The following is a 26,577-nucleotide window of genomic DNA, read 5'->3' on the forward strand; positions in this document are numbered from 1 at the left end:
ATGAGGGCTGCTCTCCAGGACTTTGACTGGGACAGAATATTGGCATCAATGGACACAGAACAGAAATGGAAATTCTTCAAAGTATCCTCTGGAATTCACTACCCCAATCTGTCAGACTGTCTCCAAATGTATCCACTTTTAGGTGATCCCTAAAAACTTTCCTCTTCAGAGAAGCCTATCCTAACAACTGCACTATTTTCTCCATTAGCTTATCCCCCACAGCTATTACCCTTTTGTATAACTTGACACTCCCTCCTAGATTGTAAGCTCTAACGAGCAGGGCTCTCTGATTCCCCCCTGTATCAAATTGTATTGGAATTGTACTGTCTGCCCTAATGTTGTAAAGTGCTGCGTAAACTGTCGGTGCTATATAAATCCTGTATAATAATAAAAATAAAAGTGACTGTTTGTCAACTCACTGCAAAGTATTCCCATGGGCATTAAGTTTAAAAGGCTAAAAATAAAACCTATGTGGCTCACGGCCAAAGTTAAAATGGCTATAAATAATAAAAAAGAGCTTTTAAAAAATATAAAAACGAAGGAACGCTATCATCATTTAAATGTTACAAAGAATATAACAGAATATGTAAAAGGGAAATCAAGGACACAAAAATTCAAAACAAACGACAGATTGCAAAAGATAGTAGGACAAACCTAAAAAGATTCTTCAAATATATTAATGGTAAGTCCTTTACAAAATAATATAGAGTGGGTGACTGGGGACAAAGAAAAGGAAAATTTATTAAATATGTTCTTCAGCTCTGTGTATACAAAGGAGCATGGAGGAGCTCATGTCCATAATGGGGATGGTAGTGACACAGCCCCAAATGATCCACAATGGCTCAAATGTGATATGGTCCAGAAATATTTAGAAATAATAAAGGTGGATAAAGCACCTGGACCAGATGGCATCCACCCACGGATCCTAAAAGAATTGAGCTTGGTCATTTCAAGTCCATTGTTTCTAATATTTAGGGATTTGTTAATGAGTGGAATGGTACCACTGGATTGGCGCAGGGCCATATTTAAAAAGGGATTCAAGTCTTTACGAAGTAACTATAGACCTGTTAATTTAACTTATACAGTTGGGAATATACTGGAGAGTTTAATAAAAGACCACATAAACGAGTTCTGCTGGAAAAAAATATTTTACGCAACAGACAGCATGGATTCATGAAAGACAGAAGTTGTCAAACAGAATATGCATGCATCATACATACTAGGTGGAGTACAACTGGGGGGATCCATAGTGGAGAAGGATCTGGGGTTTTTGGTAGATCACAAGTTCAGTAATAGCATGCATTGCCAAGCTGCATTTTCCAAAGCGAGCAAAGTCCTTTCTTGTATTAAGATAGGTATGGACTCCAGAGAGCAAGATATCATTTTGCCCCTGTACAAATTATTAGTAAGACTTCAACTGGAATATGCAGTTCAGTTTTGGGCACCAGTTTACAAAAAGGATATCGAGGAACTGGAGAAAGTGCAGAGAAGGGCAACTAAACTAATAACAGGCATGGAGGAGCTGAGCTATGAGGAAAGATTAGAGGCACTGAATGTATTCCTTCTTGAGAAGAGTAGATTAAGGGGGATATGATCAACATGTACAAATGTATAAGTGGTTCATATAGTGAACTTGGAGTTATTCACTTTAAGGTCATCACAGAGGACTTTACGTCTTTACGTCTAGAGAAAAAAATATTTAATCTCCAAATACAGAAAGGTTTCTTCACAGTAAGAGCTGTGAAAATGTGGAATAGATTTCTTTAATAAAGGCCTGGATTCTTTCCTAAATGTATATAATATAACTGGGTACTAACCTTTATAGGTAAAGTTTATCTAGGGAAAATCTGATTGCCTCTCGGGGGATCAGGCAGGAATTTTTGCCCCTGCTGTAGCAAATTGGAGCATGTTTTGCTGTTTTTTTTTGCCTTCCTCTGTGGGTGAAGGATTGTGTATATGGGATTGTGGTTTTTTTTTTTCTTCGTGAAATAGATGGTCTTTTTTCAACCCGACTAACTATGTAACTATATAACTATGTATGAGTGAGATCGATAACACATTTACACCTGCTTCCCATTCACATCTGAGACCTTGTAACACCAACGAGTCACATGACACCGGGGAGGGAAAATGGCTAATTGGGCCCAATTTGGACATTTTCACTTAGGGGTGTACTCACTTTTGTTGCCAGAGGTTTAGACATTAATGGCTGTGTGTTGAGTTGTTTTGGGGGGGCAGCAAATTTACACTGTTATACAAGATGTACACTTGCTATTTTACGTTGCAGCAAAGTGTAATTTCTTCAGGGTTGTCACATGAAGAGATATAATAAAATACTTACAAAAATGTGAGGAGTGTACTTACTTTTGTAAGATACTGTATACATATCAATTTATATAATAATATGGTAGATTTATTCTACCAATATCAATCTTTCACCAAGTCACGAGGTTCAATTTACCGAAGCGTTGGTATAATAAACCTACTATTTAATTAGTCATGTTCTACCTTGGAAGTCCTGAAAGTGCCCACTATGTCCATTGCCATATCTCTGTGGAGTTTCGGGCAGTATATATATTGTGTTATAGACTCAGACATTTTAAATAAAAGCTGAACTCAGCCTTATCTTCAGTCTTGCACTAGGCATTAGGACAGTCTGCATGCAAACACAGCCTTCTTAAGAATGTCTATATCTCCAGACTGACATCCACCCATCACGGCATCTTTATATTTGCATAACTCCTAAAGGGCTCTTGAGATGAGTGTTGAAACAGAGTGCGGTAATGTATAGCACCCTGTCAGCCCCCCCACCAGCAATTATCTACCTGCATTGCATAGAGAAGCACAGCTACCCAAACTTGACATCACTGGGTCTGTTTAAAAATCTGTTTAAAAATGTCATTATTGTTTTGATGATGGAAAAAAGAGGAGTAATAGGGAAGACAAAATATGAGCATATTACATTTCAGCTAATTAATTTCTGTGATCCAGAAAGCATACTCATTGCTAAGACCTTGTGGACAGGGCAAAGCATTTTGATACTCAAAAAGAGGGAGCACTCACAAAGAGACCAAATGGTGGTATAAGTTGGAGGTGGTGGAGTAAGATATTTTACTAAGTAGTTAACAAGGTTAATTAAAGTAAACTTGCAGTAGTACTTGTGGTAACACTTGTAGCAACACTGGTAGAGTCACTAGTCCTCTATTCTTACACAGTATATATTCAGGTAGTGCAAATGTCCAGGCATTAATGGCACAGATTGCAGCATAAGACATACAGTGAGGCATTGGTTTGTAACTGCAGGCCATTCAGCAAAGACACACAGGCCTACTTTACCAAGTATGGTGTTTGCTGGAGGGGTGGCTGACCAGAGACACACTAATGGCTCTTCTAGGCTCGATATAGGTCTGCAGCAGTGGCTCCCTTGACCTGGACAGAAGTGGAGTGTCAGCGGTCTCCCTATTCTGTCCCTCCTTGAACAGGAATCTTTCCCTATGCTCAGTCTCACCCTAGCAAGCAGGAATCCTGTTCTTAATCTATCCACTCACAAAAGCATGCTAAACCCAGGAGGGCACTTCTTAATATTAGCACTGAGCCAAAGATCACCAGGAGTTGAGGTGGCCACCAAAGGTCACCAGGAGTTGAGATGGCCGCAAAGGTCACTAGGAGTTGCAGCATCCAGACAGAGAGCTGCTTCTCCTGAGAGACCTACGAAGTTTGTAGAAGAACAACGTTTCTTGGAGCCTCAGCTCCATCTGTACAGTGGCACAGCACCGCCTACTGGGTAGAGAACGTAAGTAGTACAGCGTGGACAAGGGCATACCTCCATGTGAGCACCGTTCATTCTATGAGTACTGTTAGCTCAGCCTGCCTGATGTACCCCCTACCCCCAGATGATTCCTTTTCCTCTGACTCAGAGGCTAGACTCAGAGAAAATGGGAAAAATGACCCAAGTAGGAGAAGCAGCAATGCTGGACTCAGAAGGAAGCCAGGGACAGCACTGAAGTCAGAAGAGGGTAAGTAGAACATGGCTAAATTGTATTAATTAAAGTGGTATTCTCCATTTATATTTGGCTTGAAGTCATTTTTAATTATTTCCATATACATCCAACCCTATTCTTCTTCTAATGTATTCCATTTTTATCGCAGAGTCAGATACTTTAAATAACAGCAATATACTGCAAATAAGTCTTGCTATAAAAACTAGACTCTAAGCTAAGCAAACTGCATCTGGGCTTATTTATTAACATATGGAAAAGAACAGCAATTATGTGCAAAGTGTTATAACTAACAGAAACCAAATGTTAATGTCTACGTGTCTAAAACAATTGGAACAATCAAAAATGATTGTTGACAGGTTGCTATGTTCACTTAGCTTAGTAAAAAAAGTGAAAATATGTTCGTTTCAATCATTCAATTGCGTGCAAGCAAAAACAGTTTTTTTTTTTTATTTCTCTTACACATGATTGGGTATCAAAAGTGAACACAGCTTTGACTGTGACACTAGAAAGAAAGCACCGCACAGACTACATGATGATTAAAGTGATAGCGCCTCAAAGGGTTATAAGAAAACATAGGGGTAGGTACCATCATCCCATAATTGTATAGAGAAAGTGAAGGGAAGCTCATAGGAGGGCTACTCCAGATAGTACCCTTGAGCAGAGATAGTAAAGGGGACTATTACGGTACCCATATATAGTAATCACAGATAATATAAAATGTTATCAAATTTATTTCACACAAATTTAGGACAATACAAACAAAATATACACCAAAAGCAAGACACTGATTATTACACAATTACATGATGACTCCAAAACTCCAAAACTATAAGCATGGTATAAGCATGGTGGTATAAGCCAAGCTCAATATTAAAAAAATACTACAAAATAGAATAGAGCTGCACTCATGTCAGCCTAGCAATGCTAAATGTAGAAGTTTGACTTCATCTAGTCTCTTCCCATAAGCCATGTCCCCCTGACACATTTTACCCTTCAACAGACTTAAAGTGGTCGTAAAAAAAAAAAAAGAAATCCCCTGCAAGGCAATGGCATAGTGTGCTAGTATGCATTGCATACTAGCACATTATGAACTACTTAACTTAAAACTAAGCCCTCCAGCGGTGCACTGTTACCACTGACAGGGCTTCTCCCAATCTTCCTTCCGGGTTCGCGAGCCTGCCATGACGTCATTCCTGTGCAGGTGCGTGGGAGTCCTCAGCTCCGGTGTAGAGCTCTGAAAGTCCAGCATGGTATGCTGTCCCTTCAGAGTGCATGTGCCTGTGACATCGCCGGCTGCATCCAGTATGAATATCTCACTGTACCCATATTCACTCTACAAACAGGTAAGTCTTATTACAGGCTTACCTGTAGGTACAAATTCAAAAAATGAGTTTACTACTACTTAAATTTATGAATGTGAAATGTGCCAGAGTGGTGTGGCTTGTGGAAGGAGTCTAATTCAAGCCAAACTTCTACATTTAGTATCATTAGACTAATATGTGTACAGCTTTGACTTATTAAAGTGGTTGTAAACCCTCATGCTTTTTCACCTTAATGCATCTCCTGTAGTGCAGCAGCCCCCCAGTCCCCCCCCCCCCCCCGTTTTACTCACCTGAGCCCATTCGTTCCCTCGGCGGAGACGCATTCTATCTCTCTGCCTGTTGTCTCGGCTTTTGATTGGCTAGATTGATAGCGCAGCCATTGGCTCCCGCTGCTATCAATTAAATCCAGTGACGCGAGGCCAAGTCCTGCATTCTGTGTGAATGTACACAGAAGAAGGACTCTGGAGCACGCCTGCACAGATGTACACCTCTGAACCCCTGCGTTCTGTAAGTAGCGCACCTCTGAACCCCTGTGCTCTGTACATAGTGCACCTCTGAACCTCTGTGCTCTGTAAGTAGCGCACCTCTGAACCCCTGCACTCTGTACGTATCGCACCTCTGAACCCCTTCGCTCTGTACGTAGCACACCTCTGAACCCCTGCACTCTGTATGTATCGCACCTCTGAACCCCTGCACTCTGTACGTAGCGCACTTCTGAACCCCCTGCACTCTGTACATAGCGCACCTCTGAACCCCTGCGCTCTGTAAGTAGCGCACCTCTGAACCCCCAGCGCTCTGTACGTAGCGCAAACCTGAATCCGTGCACTTTGTATGTAGCCCACCCTTAAATCCGTGCTCTCTGTATGTATTGCATGGTTCAACACTGCTCTCTGTACGTAGCATAATCCTGACGTAATCCTGAACCCTGCACTCTGCATGTAGTGCGACCCAGATACAACCAGCCCTTTGAGGGCAACCGCACTGCTGATGTGGCCCGCGATGAAATCCAGTTTGACACCCCTGCTATAGAGCCATATGCTTTCTTCATATTTAATGTCTGGGGTTTACAACCACTTTACAGTATCTCACACAAGTGAGTACACCCCTCACATTTTTGTAAATATTTTACTCACTTTTGCTGCCAGCGGTGTAGACATTAATGGCTGTGTGTTGAGCTATTTTGAGGGGACAGCAAATTTACACTGTTATACAAGCTGTACACTACTTTACTTTACTGTAGCAAAGTGTAATTTCTTCAGTGTTGTCACGTGAAAAGATATAATAATATACAGTATTTACAAAAATGTGAGGGGTGTACTCACTTTTGTGAGATATGTATGTATTATAATTAAATGATTGATTACACATTTGAATACATTTATTTGCTACTGTAAACTTTAAGCACACAATGAGTGTTAGCCCATTACTAATACATCAATTTTGATGTGCTGCAAAAAAAAGGTGATGGTCAGTATGTTTAAAGGGTAACCCTGCAATGGGAAAAAAAAACTCTGTTTAATGCTAAGGAGAACCCACCCACTGTTCAGAGGTATAATATATGGTCCCCCCATCACACTAAAAGAGCATGTTGTAGGCATGGGCAGAAAAGGCTCTGTATCCCCAGGAAGCTTTGCAACAATGGCTATATGACTCCCAGAGGACCTCACAATGAAGATCTGGCAGGAGCAAGAACAGGTGAACATAACTGCTGTCGGGTGCCACCGCCAATGAACTCACCAAAGTGCTCCTAACCTGGCTTCTGCATTAAAGGTTATGAAGGGAGGTGAAAGGCATAGGAGCTGGGCAAGCCAAGACAGCAGTTAGAAACTGCCAGAAAGGAACAATGTAATCAAAACTCTACCCAGGAAGCTCCGTCAGATCTTCATCTGAACATAGTTGAATATTCTTGACCTGACCTTATCCTCAGCACAACCCAAAGTCTTATGCTATGTACGATCGGACATTCCGACAACAAAACCGTGGCCTTTTTTCTGACGGATGTTGGCTCAAACTTGTCTTGCATACACACGGTCAAACAAATGTTGTCATAAATTCCGAACGTCAAGAACTTGGTGAAGTACACACGTACGACAAGCTGAGAAAAGTTCAACAGCCAGTGCGGCTCTTCTGCTTGATTCCGAGAATGTGTGGACTTTTGTGCGTCGGAGTTGTGTACACACTCGAAATTTCCGATAACAACTCTTGTTGGAAAATTTAAGAACAGTTGTTGTTGGAAATTCTGACAGCAAATGTCCGATGGAGCATACACATGGCCGGACAACAAGCTCACATCGAACATTTGTTGTTGGAAAATCCTATCGTGTGTACGGCCCATTATGCTTTGTTCACATATATGCAAATTGGATGCTTATTTAACCATATCTGATCCACATGACATGAACCACACCGGCTTTTTATGGAGCCGGTTCACATATCTGTGGTGCAGTGTGATTTCAGTGGGAATTCGTAAAGAGCACTGCATTTTCTGAGCACTGCAATGTGATTCGGATGCAAATTCCAAGCTCATTGCCTTCTATGGGAATGCATTTGAATCACACATGTCCTCAGTTTTGAACACAAATTAATAAAAAAACAGCATGGGGGTCTCCCCCAATTCATACTAGGCCCTGCCAGGCTGCATGCTCGGATAGGGGTCTGGTATGGATTTTGTGGGGACCCCATGTCTTTTTTTTTTTTGCCGTGGAGTTCCCCTTAAAATCCATACCAGACCTAACTACCTGGTATGGATTGGGGAAGACCCCACGCCATTTTTTTGTATTTGTCATTACCGGCAATTCTTTGGTCAACATCCAGCTGTCAGCGGGGAAGTCGTTCAGCGAGTCATCGGTTGTTAAAGTGGTTGTAAACCCTTACAACACACTTTGACCTACAGGTAAGCCTAGATTAAGGCTTACCTGTAGGTCCAAGAAATATCTCCTAAACCTACACGGTTTAGGAGATATTTGCCGAAAGACAGGCACCACTGTCTACGGCGAATATGCCGTGCGTGGCGGCTCCCGTGCGCATTCGCTGGATTGACGAATCACAGCGGCGGAGCTGCGAGACCCACCGAGAAGTTGGATGTGCCGGACTACAGGGGACAGCGGTGACATCGCTGGCTCCTGTGTCAGGTAAGTGACACATAATAGACTACTATGCAATGCATAGTAGTCCATTATGCTTTACCTTTGCAGGGAATGAAAGAGGAAGTAAACTCATCAGGGTTTACTTCCTCTTTAAGGAAGTGGCGACCAGCTTCCTGGCGCACTCCTTAACAACCAGCTATTGTTAAAGATGCTGCTGGCTGCTGGCTCTGAAAATTTGCATCTGAACCATATCTGGAAATCACAGCTGAACAGCTGCTTTGGAAATTTGTAGGGAAAACGGATGGGAAATTCGCACCGGACATGTTTGAACTAAATTTGGGCTGAACACCCCTCGGTTTGATTTGCACCAGAACTCTTGAACATTGCAAAATTTCGGACCCGAACTCTGAACCCCATTAAAGTCTATGGGACCCACACTTGAAAAATCAAGAGTGCCTATTTTGAAGGCTTATATGCAAGTTATTGGCCATAAAAAGGATATGGGGGCCTGGGTACTGCCCTTGAGGACATGTATCAATGCAATTTTTTTTTTAAAGAAGATAATTTTTAAAGGAGCAGTGATTTTAATGATGTTTAAAGTGAAACAGTAACAATGAAAAACTATATAGTGCCGGGGGGGGGGGGGGGGGGGTCCCCTTAGTCTGCCTGTAAAGTGACACATCTGTACTGTGTATAGCAGTGTTTCTCAACCTTTTATGGTGAAGTACCCGTGCAGGTCTAAAAAAAAAATCCTAAGTACCCCTATCTCGAGAAAGTAATTTCTATTGCTTGGGTGTCATTGTTTCTGTGTGTTTGTAATGTCAGTATGTGTTTATGATGATTTCTGTGTGTGTTTGTGATGGTTTTTGTTTGTATGCAATATCATTGTATATGTGCAATCTGCATGACAGATACATTAAATGAAATTTACAGACTGGCAGACACACGCACATAATCCAAAATGAACACACAGGTAGATACATGCATGCACATGCAGCCTACCAGTGCAATGCCCACCAAATGCAGCCTCATCAGTGTCCACCAAATACAGCCTACCAGTGCCCACCAAATACAGCCTGCCAGTGCCCACTGAATGCAGTTTATCAGTGCCCATCAAATGCAGCTTATCAGTGCTCACTGAATGCAGCTTACCAGTGCCCACCAAATGCAGCTTACCAGTGCACATTGAGCTTACCAGTGCCCACCAAATGCAGCTTACTAGTGCCCACCGAATGCAACTTAGCAGTGTCCATCAAGCTTACCAGTGCCCACCGATTGCAGCTTACCAGTGCCCACCAAATTCAGATTACTAGTGTCCATTGAGCTTACCAGTGCCCACTGAATGAAGCTTACCAGTGCCCACTAAATGTAGCTTACCATTGCCCACTGAATGCAGCTTGCCAATGCCCACTAAATGCAGCTTACCAGTGCCCATTAAATGCAGCTTACCAGTGCTCACTGAGCTTACCAGTGTCCACTGAATGCAGCTTACCAGTGCCCACCGAATGCAGCTTACCAGTGCCGACCATTCTTATCAGTGCCCATCGAGCTGAATGAAAAGTGCTGTTTGGTGCGCTTTAAATTGAGGGCTGATAGAAATGTAATATCTATAAATGCATATCAAAAAGGGGGAACACCAGCGTCTCAGTCAGAAAAACTGTGGAAAAAAGGGGGGAGCCAGGGGACTAAAAAAAACAAAAAAAACATGCAGCAACCAAAAAAAAAAAAAACTATACTCACACAATACTATAAGAGAAACAAAGCATTACTAGAACTACTGATTACCAACAATACAGACCTGATCACGGATGTGGAAATATTGGGCAATTTAGGAGAGATCACAGGTCAATTAGCTTCAGTATAAATCACAAAAATTGGAAACATAAGGGGAATACAAAGACACTGAATTTCAAAAGAGCCAACTTCTTTAAATTACAAATGTTGCTAGAAGATATAAATTGGAATAAAATCTTAGGAACAAAGAACATGGAAGAGAAATGGGTTTGCTTTAAGAGCATATTAAATAAGGGCATTAGCCAGTGCATCCTATTAAATTAAATAAAATGAAAAAAGAGCGAACAAAAGTCCTGAATCGCTTAACTCCGATGTAAAAATGCATATAAAAGCAAAGGAGAAGCCCTTTAAAAAATACAAGACTGAGGGATCATCATCAGCATTCAGAATTTACAAAGAATGCAACAAGAAATCTAAGGGTGCAATTAGGGCGGCTAAGATAGAACACGAAAGATACATAGCGGAGGATAGCAAAAGAAATCCCAAGAAATTCTTTAAGTATATAAACAGTAAAAAAGGGAGGACAGACCATATTGGCCCCATAAAAAATGAGGAAAGAAATCTGGTTACAAAGGATGGGGAGAGGGCAAGGTATTGAATTTATTCTTCTCCTCCATCTTCATGAGGGAATCGGGGGGCTTTAGTAACCAAAACTGCCGTGTTTATCCTCATGACACATCACAGGAAGCACCCTCATGGCTAACAGAGGACAGAATTTGAAATAGACTTGGAAAACTTAACATTAATAAATTACCAGGATCAGGTGGCTTGCACCCGAGGGTAATTGCCAGACCATTGTTCCTAAATTTTGGACTTGTACCAGCTGATTGGAGAAAAGCCAATGCAGCACCAATATTTTAACCACTTGCCAACCAGCCATCATTATACTGCGGCAGGTCGTCATGCGCCCGCTGCACTGGGGGGGGGGGGGGGGTGCCGATGCTTGTGACACGGGTGTGTAAACACACAAATCCCTGTTCTGTGAGTAGAGGAGATGCAGATCATGAGTTCCTAATAGCTAGGAACTGAGATCTGTCATCTCCTATAGTCAGTCCCCTCCCCCTACAGTTATAACACACAGTCAGGGAACAAAGTTAACCCCTTGATTGCCCCCTAGTGCTAATCCCTTCCCTGCCAGTGACATTAACACAGTAATCAGTGCATTTTTATAGCATTGATTGCTGTATAAGTGTCAATCATCCCAAAAATATGTCAAAATTGTCCGATGTGTCTGCCATAATGTCACAGTCACCATAAAAATCACAGATCGCCGCCATTAATAGTAAAAAAAAAATAACAATAATAAAAATGCCATAAATCTACCCTCCTGTTTTGTAGACACTATAACTTTTGCACAAACTAATCAATATACGCTTATTGCAATTTTTATTAACAAAAATATTTAGAAGAATACATATTGGCCTAAACTGAGAAAAACATTTGCTTTTTTAAAGAACAATTGAGATATTTATTACAGCAAAAAGTTCAAAATATTGTGTTTTTTCCAAAATTGTTGCTCTATTTTTGTTTATAGCGCAAAAAATAAAAACACAGAGATGATCAAATACCACCAAAAGAAAGCTCTATTTGTGGGAAAAAATTGAGTTTTGTTTGAGTACAGCTTCGAACGACCACGCAGCAAAATCTTCCGGGGTTAAAGTGGTTAAAAAGAGCCAAAATGCATCCCTGGAAATGACAGACCAGTTAGCCTAACATCAATAGTATTCAAGCTCTTGGAGGGGATGATAAGGGACTATATACAAGATTTTAGTAATGAAAACGATATCACCAGCAGTAATCAGCAGCAAGGATTCATGAAGAATCGTTTTTGCCAAACCAATTTATTAACCTTCTATGAGGAAGTGAGCTGCCATCTAGATAAAGGAAGGCCAGTAGACATGGTGTATCTGGATTTTACAAAAGCATTTGACACAGTTCCCCGTAAATGTTTACTGTACAAAGTAAGGTCCAAAGTATGGCATAGACCATAGGGTGAGTACATGGATTGAAAACTGGCTACAAGGGTGAGTTCAGAGGGTGGTGATAAATGGGGAGTATGCGGAATGGTCAGGGGTGAAAAGTGGTGTCCCCCAGGGTTCTGTGCTGCGACCAATCCTATTTAATTTATTCATAAACAACCTGGAGGATGGGGTAAACAGTTCAATCTCTGTATTTGCAAACGATACTAAGCTAAGCAGGGCAATAACTTCTCTGCAAGATGTGAAAATCTTGTAAAAAGATCTGAACAAATTATTGGGGTGGGCAACTACATAGCAAATGAGGTTTAATGTGGAAAAATGTTAAATAATGCAATTGGGTGGCAAAAATATGAATGCAATCTACTCACTGGGGGGAGAACCTCTGGGGGAAGCAAGGGTATGAAAAGGACATAGGGGTCCTAGTAGATGATATGCTCAGCAATGACATGCAATGCCAAGCTGCGCTGCTAACAAAGCAAACAGAATATTGCCATACATTAAAAAGGGGATTAACGTAAGAGATAAAGCGATAATTCTCCCACTCTACAAGACTCTGGTCCGGACTCACCTGGAGTATTATATCCAGTTCTGGGCACCAGTCCTCAGGAAAGATGTACTGGAAATGAAGCGAGTACAGAGATGGGCAACAAAGCTAATAAAGGGATTGGAGGATATTAGTTATGAAGAAAGTTTACGAGCACTGAATTTATTCTCTCTGGAGAAGAGACGCTTGAGAGGGGATATGATTTCAATCTACAAATACCATACTGGTGACCCCACAATAGGGATAAAACTTTTCCCCGGAAGGGAATTTAATAAGATGCGTGGCCACTCTACTTAAAATTAGAAGAAAAAAGGTTTAACCATAAACTGCTTAGAGGGTTCTTTACTGTAAGAGCGGGAAGGATGTGGAGTTCCCTTCCACAGGTGGTGGTTTCAGCGGGGAGCATCGACAATTTAAAAAAACTATTAGATAAGCACCTGAGCGACCACAACATACAGGGTAATACTGACATATAATCACACACATAGGTTGGACACTCAACACTGAGCTACAATAAGTGAACGCACTAACTCACTAGTAGCAAACTGAGCCCTGTTCTATCTATCTCTACTCCAAACATTACTGCAGAAGGTTCCTATGGGAAAGAACCTTTTTATATTGTGGGTGGGACTATGAGCACTGAGCGGTGATTGGACAAAGTCATCATCACTTTGTCCAATCAGGGCTCTGACAGGGATCTGTGCCCTAATTCACTGTGCAGCGGTTGTTCACCAAATGGCCAAACAGGCATTGTTCGGGCTGAACTTTTGCTTCGCCTGAACCATTCGCCCAACACTAGTGTGAACTGGCCTTGGGCCTTTTTGAATTATGTACACAAGAGAGATATGTTTTCAGGTAAATAATATGACTAAAATACCTACATTGAATGCATATATGTTTTATACTGTGTGAAGACTTTTGTTGAATTAACAGTTCTGGTGACATAGCCTCTTTAAGCATTGCAGGTTTCGGTCGTGTGGAGCATGTGACCTCAAAATTGTGGGTGGGATGTAGAGCAGGGGAGGATGTGAATTATGGGATCAGTATTCATTAACAGAGGGAACTGTTGTGGGACCAGGTTGTAATAATAAAAAAATCAAAGTGATGTAAGCCGGACATTAGGGTATGCGGGTATAAAATTAAGGGTTTTCTGTATCAATGTGAAGTATTTAATGATTAGGTTTGCTGAATTGAATATCATGCTTTTTTTTTAGTGACAAAATACAAAATCCAGGTTATAACAGGAGACCTGTGGAATGCAGGAACAGAAGCGAATGTCTACATGTCTCTCAGTGGACAATATGGTGACACAGGATCAAGGCAATTGATGAGATCAAATAAGCCAACCCCATTTCTTAAAGGACAAGTAAGTAATTACAATTTTTTTTCATGGTTCAGATCTACCAAGCTATGACATGCTGTAGACATAGAGTAGCCACACACAGATCCTAAAATAATTTTATTCTTCCACACGTGCCTGACTCATAGCAAAATAAGATATTTTGCAACCCAAAGCAAGGGAGATTATTCTCACCCCTATAAACTCTTATAAACATTAAGCACAGTGTTCTTTTCTCCACAGTGAGAATGTCAAAGTAGCTTCAATACACTAATAAAGTGTCACTAAACCTAAAACTTTTTTCATTTTGGATAGAGTAAGGGAGGGTTATAATCCCTGTCAGTTCTTTTTGCCATCTGTGTTTTACATGGAAGATTTCCCTTTACTTCCTGTCGCATAGCCAAAACAGGAAGTGAGCAGAAATCTTTCCAATATGAGGGAATCCCTGGGTATCACAAGGGTCACCAGATCTAATGTGCTCACTGTAAGATTTTCCCCTATTACTTTTTTGATGTTGCCGCAAAATTTGTGATTTTCTTTTATTTCGATGATAATAGGGAACAGGGCAAATCTCCCTAATGGGGGCACAAACAGCAGAAATAAAAAAAAAATTCTAACCCATCTTTACTCTATTCAAAACGAAAAAAAAAAAGTTTTGCCATTAGTTACACTCTAAGCACATGTCAGGTATTTCATAAAATGATGACTCTAGACTCTAGTTAGCTATTTACAACATCCTTATTTCAGAATTTGAAGCCTTCAGGCACTACAGTGCCATCACTACATGATATGGATTGGCTGTGATGAGTCCTAAATCGGTGTAACCCCTGAAATGAAAGCTAAAGATAACAATATACAATGTATCTTACTTTAGCGCCCCTGCTTTATGTTTGCCTCTCCTTCCCCTCAAAAAAAAAGTAAATCGTTTTTTTATACTCAAAGTATTGCTTGGGAATTGGTGGAGAAGGGAAGTATTGTGACCCTAGCGGTTTAGGGAAGACATGGTTTTAGGGTACACATAACAATTAAAGAAGGTATGTGCAGGAACTGCCTTAATTTTAGTGTCAAATAGTATTTAAAACACAGGTTAGAATTTTGGCCTACATTGTAAACTTGCAGACTGTATTCTGACCATGGATAGATTTATACTTCCTGCTCCCTACGCTGGTTATCTTGTGCTGCCCCAACCTAGTTTAGTTAAAGTGGTTGTTAAGTCAGTGTTCTCAATTACTAGCAGCCCCTCTGTTATAACAAGTTATACAACTCAGCGTATGTGGGTGTTTTTTCATTCTAATCCTAAATACCCTAATCCATATTGCCGATGTGCGGCCATGTGATCACCCTCCGCTTTCCTTCCCCTGAACCTAAGGAGTACAGTTGGAGGGGCTAAGATTTCCCTCTGATGTCAGCGGGTGGTCACGTGACCACACATTGGCAATGTGGTATTTACTGTAGGATTCGAAATTAAAAAAATTGTTATAACAGAGGGTCTGCCAGTAATTGAGAACACTCTCATCCCCTGATGAAGTCACATGACCCGTGACGAACACGCGTCGGGACTGCTGCCACCGGAAGTGACACTAATCGAGCTCGCCACTCGTTTGTACATCACTCATTGATGTATATTTTTTTGTGAGTACCTGTCTTTACCTTGTTTTAATCAAAATAAATGCTGTATAAATACTACACTATGAGGCATCCCTCCTCTTTGCTTAAATCCCTATATATGGTACTTTGGTGAGACCCTCCATCTTGAGCATCCCTAAGCCACCCTTAAAGGGGCCATACGTTGCTTGTAATAGGCAGGATAGGAATGCCAGCCAGGACCTGGGCTACCACAGTAGGATCCTTAAAGGGAACGACCACCAAGGACCCCAAAGATATATAAATTTACGATCTAACCTTACAGCAGTAAGGTAAGGGGATACCCATATATTTACCACGTAGGATTGCACGGGATACCCACCTCTAACAGCACTTTACACCAAATTATGTTTACAAGCACCAGCACTTTATAAATTGGATATAGAATATCGCTGCACTGTGCACTTTAGGATTTATATTATTGGAAACATTTTTGGGCACGTAATATCTTTTTTGCTTTTTGAAAAATGTATTTTATTTATTATTTATATTTTTAGCTTTGTCTATTATTGATTGTATTTATTTACTGCTTTTCACTTGTGATTTCACGTTGGGAGACCAGCACTGTACTATTTCCCCCCAGCACGTGGGTCCAGTATCACCCACACTCAAAGATATTTTTGTTAAGCGCTTAATACTTTTTGATATACACTATATTTATGGAAATGTACTTGTTTATGTATAAGTTTCTTTATTGCATATCAAGTCATATTATATCATCTCTGAAAAATGTATTTGATTATATCACCTGATTCCTTTGTTTAGGATCAGTTTGGTCACTGCCACTGGTTATTATTAATTTCCTCCTTTGGAGTATTCTTTTGTACAGCGCACCACTATCCTCTTAACTATTAATTGAGAACACTAACTTTACTGCCACACAGAACAGCGGCAGGAGGGGAGGGTTGGCTCACACACAGGAGCTGACAGGCAGGGAGGAAGAGGGGGAGGGGGAGTGGGGGAGACTGTGGGATAACAGAGGCCCGTAAACTGACCACGGTATCATGGCTCAGCAGTGGCTTACCATGGTCATCACACATAGGGAGATACAGGAAAAGGCAGGATCAACCAAGTTTTTTACAGCATATAAAGGGAAAAATGACACCACACAAACACTATGCGATTTAACATATTTTAAAGAAACAGTATCTTTCTTTTTTTTTTTTAGGATTACAACCTCTTTTACTCTGCCAAGGACTGCCCCAAGTTGCTTGCACCAGCACCGGAGATCCAGGTTGCTGGTTAGAAGCAGGCTACTGGCCAAAGAATATAATTTATGACACCAAAACCGTAAAAGTCTTAGTTGACATGTTAGCTAAAGGTTTTGTGTCAATGGGCAAATTAAGCATTTGAGATGCTTCTGAAATAGTTTACATGTGAATTTGAGCTGCAGTCGACCTTCTTTTAAGCTGTGTCAACTTGCTTCAAGCTGCTTCAGCATTCCCATAGACTTGTATAGGATGAAAGTTTGGTGTCACATCCATGCCGTTCCATCACACCAACAAGCTACACAAGGCACCAGGGGGTGGACAGGCTGAAAGAAGAGGGTTGCCTATTCTAAATCAGTACACATAGAATGAATGTCTAAAGAGGGGGCAAACTATTGACCTACTCTGGTAGCAGTTCCAGTCTAAGGGTACAGCACCAGAGTAAGTGAACTGTAAATAAACAATACATTATCCTACCACCAAATTGCTAAACTGTGACAGCAATAATAACAACCTAGCTGGATTGGCAGTCAGTTTTTCACTTTATATACAGAAAAGTGTTACTGACAGACAACAATGCAAAGTGTGAGCAGATAGCTGTGTGCGGTATGCTATCTATGCAGAACTCTGTACCTGACCAATCCATTTCACGCATACTACCCTTATCATATTATGTATAATTTGTATGCATACAAGTATCTAGTAGCATTTTTAATTACTTACAGACTATTGTTTAGACAAATGCAGCAGTAAGTCCTCTATTAAACTTTTGACTACAGTCATTTGAATTTGGTTCCCCTGGCTTCCAGGATTAAGATTAAGATCCTATTGACAAAATTGTGCTGCTGTTGGAATGATGAAGTCTGGCAATTATGTGACTTCATTATAAATAATTGATTACAGTAGTATAACTAAATTGCTTTTATTGTAATTAAATTAAAAAGTCATTCTTATAATCCAAGTGAATGTCAAAACATTTACAGAATATTTTAAAACAATATCCCCAGTTATACAAACTATATTAAGCTTTTACCTAATAAAACTTACTTCTTAATTGCTTTTGTTTAGACTGATACTTTCTTTATGGAAGCTGTTCATCTTGGTGAGTTGCACACTGTCATCATAGGACATGATGGACTTGAACCAGGTAAGGATCGGTTCAGTGATAAATTCGGTATTGTCAGTTTTGTACAGCATAGTTGGATTATAGTAGTAGGATCTTTGAGTACATTTGTAATAAAGAACCTGATTGTGCCTCAAGACACCGGTGACAGTTTTCTATGTGATGTGTAGCCAGGTGCTGGGTTACAGCAATATGTACTAGGCGGCCTGGGCGCGTGGGATGTCCTACCCTTCCTGGGCACTTGGTTCTCTAGCAGGGCAGATACCTGGCTCAGAAGCCACTCTGGCCCCGTGGAAGCTGCCTCAGCTGTGCCGGGATCTTGTCCACCTCGGCCATGCTCCGATATTTTGTGACAAGCAGCAGCATGGAATAAACTGCCTGCTTGTCATCTGTCCCTCCTCTTCTGTCCAGGAGACCCCACCTTTTCCTTAAATAAACTACAACAAACCCCTCCTCATCCTGTTGCTTCAACCAATCCTATTTCTTCCCTATTCTCCACCTACAATCCTTAACCCCATAGTTGCTTCCTCTTCTCACCCTGTCATGGCGGCCCTGCACCATCTTTAATTTTACTTCTCTCACTCCAGGCTTTATTCTGTGGGTTATTTACTAAATCTTGAGAGTGCAAAATCTGGTGCATGTGTGCATGGTAGCCAATTAGCTTCTAGCTTCAGCTTGTTCAATTAAGCTTTGACATTGACAATAAAGCTTGGAAGCTGACTAGTTTCTATAGAGAGCCTCACCTGATTTTGTACCCCACGTGGTCCATTTCAGATCTTTCCAGATGCTGGACGGTCTTCAATGATGCAGAGAGCAGGACTGTCGTGATGTCCATGACATCCTGTACTCACAGCATATCCTCAGTCTAAAAAGTTTAATAAGGCTAGACATCCTACAATCTGGGAGACTGAGAACTTCCAGGGGGGAGACAACTATTACTGTAGGGGCCAGCAAAGGAGAGGAGATGAGTACTGCAGCCAGAGCTGCTATTTTAATTTAACACCTCCAGAGCTTAAAACAATTAGCACAGATATGGGAACAAAGAGTTAATTACAGCTTTTCTAGAACGTTTGCTCTCAGGGAAGTTTAGGTATCATTTGACCAGCCATATTATGCATACAGCTATGTGAATGTCATTTTGATGCAGATTATTTAGATTCAAAATTGTTCAGTTCCTAATTTATTCAAGATTACTAAATCAGCTCTGCAGATGTTGTTTTAGAACAAATGAACTGATATTGCAATTGCAAGTGGTTCTTTGTGCCAAGAGTACTACTCCCTATAAAAGGTTTTAAAAGGCTTTTCATAACACCTGCACACATTCAGAGAAATCAAGTTTGATTATTAATGGTCTTTTCATGGTCTGTACACAATATAATTATGCTTATTTTATTATTGCTAGGCAATGGTTTGTACCTGGAAAAAGTCAATGTTTACGATGAACTCAAGGACAAAGAATACTCCTTTTTATGCTACAGGTTTGAAAAAAAAATCACTACGTTTATTTTTTGTTTCAGCTTTATTCTGTTGCTGATTTTTCCATAGTTTGTATCAAATTATGATAACAGATGGTAAACCGACTTTAGAGTCTCCACTCTGGCATCTACGTATCCCCATTTGGTGTATTCCACTGAGAGTGCAGGTCAGGCTAGGAGTCCGCCCTGACTCCATGTAATCTGCAGAATAAGGAGATAAAAATTTCAGCCACTGCATACCATACAATTCCAGAGTGTAATCGTGATAAAAGCTTATGTGGGGCTTGACCTGGATGGAGTTAGGCTGAGGCTGTTATCCCCTATTACATGCTGGGCTTGTATGTTGTGTAGTTGCTGAGATTTTTCCCTCTTTGTTCTGATGATAACAGAAGGGAAGTATTTTGCCAAAGGATCTACTTCAAATCACTCTATCATCAGAAAAGTATAGGGCTGCTGTTGCTGAGATTCTTGTGAAAATGCTAGTTGCCTGGCTATTTCTGGCTTTAATACTGTTCTGTCTGAACCTGGAACATGCATGCTACAAAATGAGTGTCTAAAAGGTGCTAGAGTTTCTTATCTCTATAAGTGGTCCAGGTCAGAGATTCAGAAAGTATTTAAGCCAAAGCATCAGCATGACAGCCAGGGAACTAACATTCTCAAAGTACAGGTCAGCAATATCAGCCCATCTACATTACTCATGAAGAGGTCCAATGTTTTCAAAAGGTATCTATTACTTATCTCAAAACCTCACTGTAAACTGTGCAAGACACATTTAAAGCATGCCTCGAGGATACCAACACCCCCTCCCCCCAGCAACCCCACAATTGATCAACCCCACAAGTATTTCCACAACATAGTCTTTCTTAACTTTATGAGATGCAATACTTCAGGTGTGCTATGTGTACATGTCCATGCATTCGACGCTAAGGGTCCTATTTATACCCAGCTACCTTTATTGGGAAAACTGGGCTGCTTGTGAGGTTCAGTGTGGTATGCTTTTCTGTAGGTAGGCTTTTATTGCTGACCTGTACTTTGAGAATGTTAGTTCCCTGGCTGTCATGCTGATGCTTTGGCTTCAATACTTTCTGAATCTCTGACCTGGATCAACTATAGAGATAAGAAACTCTAACAATCAGTATGGGAAATAGGTCTGAACTGACTCTCATAGATTTAGCTGGGTAGAAATTAAGTGCATATGTCATGGTTTGTTGCCTCTCTTTGCTTGGTTTGATACGCTGCGTACAATAGCCAGACATTTAGGACCCGTTCACTCTGTCCCTCACCACATTCCAATGGCACTGCCCTTGCAATCTGCAGCGAGTGTCAATACAAAGTTAACAACACCCCAAATGCAGTGCATTTGCCTGCACTGGATTGTACAGTACAAAAGTACCATGCAATCCAGTTGCAGTGCGTTTCAAAAAGTAATGCACTACTTTTGGTGCATTGCGATTTCAGCCTATTCAAAATGAATGGGATGAAATCGTAATGCACAGAACTGTGTGTGAAACGCACAGCTTTCCTGTGCGATTCACAAGCAGTTCATAATGTGAATTGGCCCTTAAGAGTAAGGAGCTTGGCTTACACAGATCTGTTGCTTTATGTAAAAAGTTACTTTATTCAGGAAGGACAAACTTAAGACAATACATATGGACATTATTTGTATAACATTTTTGAATTTTAGAAAAGCTTACAAATGATTACAAGAGCTCCAGCATTATATCAAATCAAAGCAAATGCCTGCTAGATCTTTTTGGGGCTCTTGGGTGTGATGGTGCTGACAATGCATGCCAATGAGAAAGCTGGATAGCTGTTTTAGCATTAGCTATGATATTCCCAGCCATTTCTTTGCTTGCCTAGACTTGGAACAAAAAACGCTTGTAAAATCTGGTCCCTAAGGATGTTATCAATGTAGTTTTATCAAGAAAGACATTTGTTGAGGTCTAAGGACAATAGGAAGCTTATACACTAGAGGGAACAAAATTAATACACTGACACTTGGGCCCAAACATAATAAAAGATTAGTACCATGAGACCTGGAAGACCAATCAGACAGCACTTATGTCAGTGTACAGAAACTGCCCATTGTTTTGGAAGCCCATATATTCTTACTTAAATGTCTGTTATCAGCCACCACCAAATAATTGTCAATAATAAATGCATACAAGCCCTAAATCTGTAAAACATTAGCCCATTTCATGTATTATGTTTTTTAGATTTAGCTTTTTATGGTAGCAACATTGAACACGTGCTATTTTTGTGATTGTAATACAATGAGAAACAAGTATAAAAGATTAAACAGCAAAAACTGGTTCTAATTTCGATGACAAAAGTCAGAGAGCAACTATGGTGAATTTACAATTAGTTCATATTTTGGGCTGAATTATTGTTAATTTACTACATTTTATCCAGAACTCATTTATATAACATTTTTCTAATTTTTGTTTTACGTTTTTTGGTCAGTATTCTGTATCTAAAACAAATAAAAAATGTCTGGAATTGGTACGCGAGTTCACAGCCCATACCAAAAAATAAATAAAAAGAAAAGTATTACATTTATTTGAAGCTGTCTAGTATCAAAAGAGTTAGTTATTATTTTTTTTATATTCCTAGCATAGCACTGTGTTTAAATATGGCCATTACAAAGTACAACAATTAAAAGTAACATGTTATTTCAAAATATTTATAGGTGCATGCTGAGATTTTTTTTTTTTTTTTTTACGTATAATAATACAATGGCTATACAATCACATGCACTGCATTTAGTGGCCAGTCAGCATTACCTTTCTGTAGGTTTATGTAATTGTAGAATCAGTAGTTAGACCTTCTAACCTCTTTATGATGAAGAAACCCTTGAAAAAACATCCTAGTAAATTAGATCCTCTTAGCCCTTGTACACACGGTCGGACATTCCGACGGAAAATGTCAGATCGGACCGCGTTGTCGGATAATCAGACCGTGTGAGGGCTTCATCTGACTTTTCCGTCGGAATTTCTGACCAACAAAGTTTGAGAGCTGGATATAAAAATTTCCCCACAACATGATCCGATCGGACTTTGTCCGATTGTTTGTAGAGAATTCCAATCGGACAAAGTGCCACGCATGCTCAGATCAAATTCCTAGACCAACGCTATTAGCTACTAGCCTGAACGCAGTCCCGTCATAACTAAATAACATCATCATGTTACGAACGATCTGATTTTCCAACAACTTTGTCCGACCGTCTGTATGCAACACCAGTTTGGGACAAAATCCGTTGGAAAAAATCTGACGGATTTTGTTGTCGGAATGTCCGACCATGTGTACAAGGGCTTGTACAATGCAAAAACTGTCATTTTGCTTGGTAAACCCATTTAGCAACCGCCAGACACTTTTTAAGTTAGTAAGACACTCCTCCTTTACAATTTGCTGGAAGTAGTACATGTGTACTGTATACCTCTTATTTGAGCTGTCACTAAAAAGAACTTCAAGAGTTCTTGTTGGCTTCTTTCCTGATGTCAGGATATCAGACAACGATGAACATCACAAAGGCATTGTGCTTGTAAACTTTTCATTAAAGGAATATTTGAAATGCAAATATCCTTCATATTCTGGCACGACTGAGAGAGCAGCTAATGAAATCTCGCTAAGGATTGTTGTTCCATAGTTTAATACTATGATATTATCTGAAAATCAGCACGGCTTTATATTTTGTCATGCAACATAATTTGTTCAAAATGGTGACAAGAACAAATAGTGTAATCATTTTTATGTCCATCCAATTTCCTTCTTGTTTCTTTTAAAATTATTCTAAATTATGAAGTATGTTGTTGGAAAACTATTTGAAATAGAGGGTCCCCCTTTTTCTAGCATTTACACCCTTCCTTACAATTGTAGTTGAATTAGGCTACACCATGTAGGAATCAATTTAGTGAGAGCGTTTAAGTTCTCAATTTGTAAAAAGTGTATAGGTACAAAATAGTTTTTTCTTTGCATGGAATGGACATTTAACTTTGATTTCTCAACAATATTGACTTGGTTTATCTCATAATTTGGTATCTTATCACCACCTTTAATGGCTCAGTTTCCTGCCCTCCACAGTAGACACCACATAGTATGTAATAGTTGACAGCATCCAGAAGGTAGCAGCATTTTAATACTATAAAACCTATGCGATAATATACAGTACATTGCAATTCAGTTTATTTGTGAACTGGAAAAACTTTTGAATGGTAAAATAAGTACACACAAAATGGGAATGCAGAGGTAGAAAGCCTTTGGCACTCCAGCTGTTGGAAAACTAGTCCCACAAAGCACTGTAAGCCCTTGTACACACGGTCGGACATTCCGACAACAAAATCCGTTGGATTTTTTCCAACGGATTTTGTCCAAAAGTTGTTGCATACACACGGTCGGACAAAGTTGTCGGAAAATCCGATATTTTTGGGAACATGATGACATTCGGTCGTTGCGACGGGACTACGTTGCGGCTAGTAGCCAATAGCTTTGGTCTCGTAATTTGATCTGAGCATGCGTGGCAGTTTGTCCGATCGGAATCCTCTACAAACGATCGGACAAAGTCCGATCGGATCATGTTGTCGGAAAATTTAATATCCAGCTCTCAAACTTTGTTAGTAGGAAATTCAGACGGAAAAAGGAGACCACACCCGGTCGGATTATCCGACAACACGGTCCGATCGGACCTTTTCCGTCGGAATGTCCGACCGTGTGTACAAGGTGTGACGGAACCGATCCCACACTCCGATTGAGTGCTTCCGTCAGTATATCCCGCTTCCTCCAATCTGACTACAATCAGATATTCCAACCACTTACATGCCCAAAACAAGATGACACTTGCTTAGCTGCTCAACATGGAATGCTTTATTAGAACCAAAAAGACAAGTTTTTATAATCCAGTAGAAGACTAAAACCTAACCTAATTAGCATGAGCTAATTATCTAATCATTGACCCAGACTAGTTGTCTGTGAGATAAGATTTTTCAGGGTAAGACTTTGTCTCCTAGCTCACTGATTGACTATTCAATAGACATTACCATAAACACAAACACAGGGTTAATTAGCACAAACAACAACATGTGGAATATCCTTTAGAATCTGTCTTAAGCCAGACTAGACTCATTTACATTGTACAAGACACAGACAGGTTTCTGGAGGTGATGATATTAGCATCTAAGAGTTTGTGTCCCAATAGTGTGATTCAGTCTATTGCTAACAGTTCATTTACATATCCAGAGTCTGTGTGTCTTCGGGGGGGCACAGACCTGAATCCAAGTAACACCACCTCAGGGGTCCCCAGGCATACAGCTCACAAAGAGCACCGTTCCCCCAAATGTGAGGGCCCATAATCACAAGGCAAGAGGCTCACATTCAGTCCCCTCCAAGAGCCTCTTTCCCAGCTAGGTCTGTCACACAAGGGCTTAGACTTTTTCAGCCACTGGCAAAACTTCCAGAGACAGGGGTATGATAGGATTTATAATTTAACAACACTAGGGGTGCTGACTTTGCCCATTCCTGCATTAATGTGTTATACATGTGTTATTTGTTTCTAAATTGATTAAATTAAATTAAACTGATTACATTGAAGGGGGGTTTTAAAAGAGAACTCAATCTTTTAATTTTGGGTGGAGAGTAAGGGGGACAATTGATTGTTAAAACTAAGTTTTGGATATGCAGCTCAAATAAAAAAGTTCACTTTAGAGTAACTCCGTCACTAGAATGAAAACTTGAAGATAAGAAACGCCTGTAAGGAAAATACATATCCTGTTAGCTGCACTGCCTTTGTTTCTTCTCTTGAGGAGTTAAAGCTAAAGATTAGGTATCACGGTTTTTACATGGTTCAGCTTAGAAAATGTAAGTATGTATAGGCCATACTTGGAAGATTCTACTGGATGCTGTAAATTTCTGTAAAAGGCACTGCTAGTACAGTGATGGCCGCTAGCTTCTGGGCGCCATGTGAGCAGCTGCCCTGTTGCTTACTGAACACAGGAGATAATGTGCTAAGAACAGGCATCATTCAGAGACACATTGCATTTTCTCAAAGAATGCAAAGAAATCTTAAACTGGACAAGGTGGAGACCATGACATCACTGTTCCACCTACCCACATTATCCAATCAGAGAACACTTTACAGAAAATGCAGTGTTCCCTGAATACCATCTCAGCATGGGACTCTGAAGCTAGTGAAGATCATTGTAGTAGCAATGCCTACTACAAATCATTTCCAACATCCACAGGGATCCCACAGGTATGGCACACACATACTCACATGGTTCAAGAAGTAAAAATGGCCATATCTTAACATTAGCTTTAAGCCTGCTGAGGAATCTTTAGCACTGACACACTTCAGGGAGTGTTGGATGCCTGGTCCCCTTCTGTGCCCTGTAGTTTGATCTGCTGGCCTCTGCTTCACTACAGGACCTAGTAGAGGCCTGTGGATGGAACCACAGCACTTGGCAAAAGAGCAGACATTCATCACACTCAGAAGTGTGTCAGATGCTGGAGATTCCTTAGCCACTGTAACTCTTCAAGAAAACGAGCATTGGTGGCACAGGTGGAAGGACAGGTAAGCATTAATTCTATTATTTTACATGTTGCAAATGTTGTTGTTGTCGTACACAGCATTGTGGGAAGAACAAGGCATCATATTGTTTTCTATGTGCTCTTACAGTAACATTTATCCAGTGTAAAAAACGCAGGTGTGAACAAGCCATTAAGTTTCCATTCTAGTAACATAGTTACTGGAGGGAGGGAAGGAAATAGCAGTGAGAATGTACAGATGGACAGAGGGGAATTAAAACAAACTTGTTACTTTCTAACATTCAACTAAAATTCAAGGAAATAATAACCCTAAAAGTACACTTATACTTTAAATGTATTGTTACATATTTATTATGTTGTTAAATTTATGTACCGTAACCCAACCAAAATGTATGTACCAACCAAAGCATAACACATGCTTTGACAAGTGGCAATATAATGTTTCTGCAGTAAAAAAAAAAAAAAAAAGAGAAAAAGCACAGTGTAGAAAAAAATGCAGATGCAAACTCATAAAACAAACTTTTA

The 26,577-nt window shown here is 40.3% G+C and overlaps 1 protein-coding gene across 2 annotated transcripts in view; it reads left to right on the top strand.

Moving 5' to 3' along the window:
* RP1 (RP1 axonemal microtubule associated) overlaps positions 1-26,577 on the top strand; it is a 612,495-nt gene that overhangs the window by 113,696 nt on the left and 472,222 nt on the right. For both annotated transcript variants that reach the window (XM_077492703.1, XM_077492704.1), the window contains exons 7-9: positions 13,941-14,092; positions 17,986-18,064; positions 19,443-19,518. In XM_077492703.1, the coding sequence (XP_077348829.1) occupies positions 13,941-14,092; positions 17,986-18,064; positions 19,443-19,518 (307 nt within the window). The remainder of the gene's footprint in view (positions 1-13,940; positions 14,093-17,985; positions 18,065-19,442; positions 19,519-26,577) is intronic.

Source organism: Lithobates pipiens, unplaced genomic scaffold (assembly GCF_037356315.1).
Source record: "Lithobates pipiens isolate NorthernLeopardFrog02 unplaced genomic scaffold, aLitPip1_a1.2 Scaffold_19, whole genome shotgun sequence".
In the NCBI taxonomy this organism is placed as follows: Eukaryota; Metazoa; Chordata; class Amphibia; order Anura; family Ranidae; genus Lithobates; species Lithobates pipiens.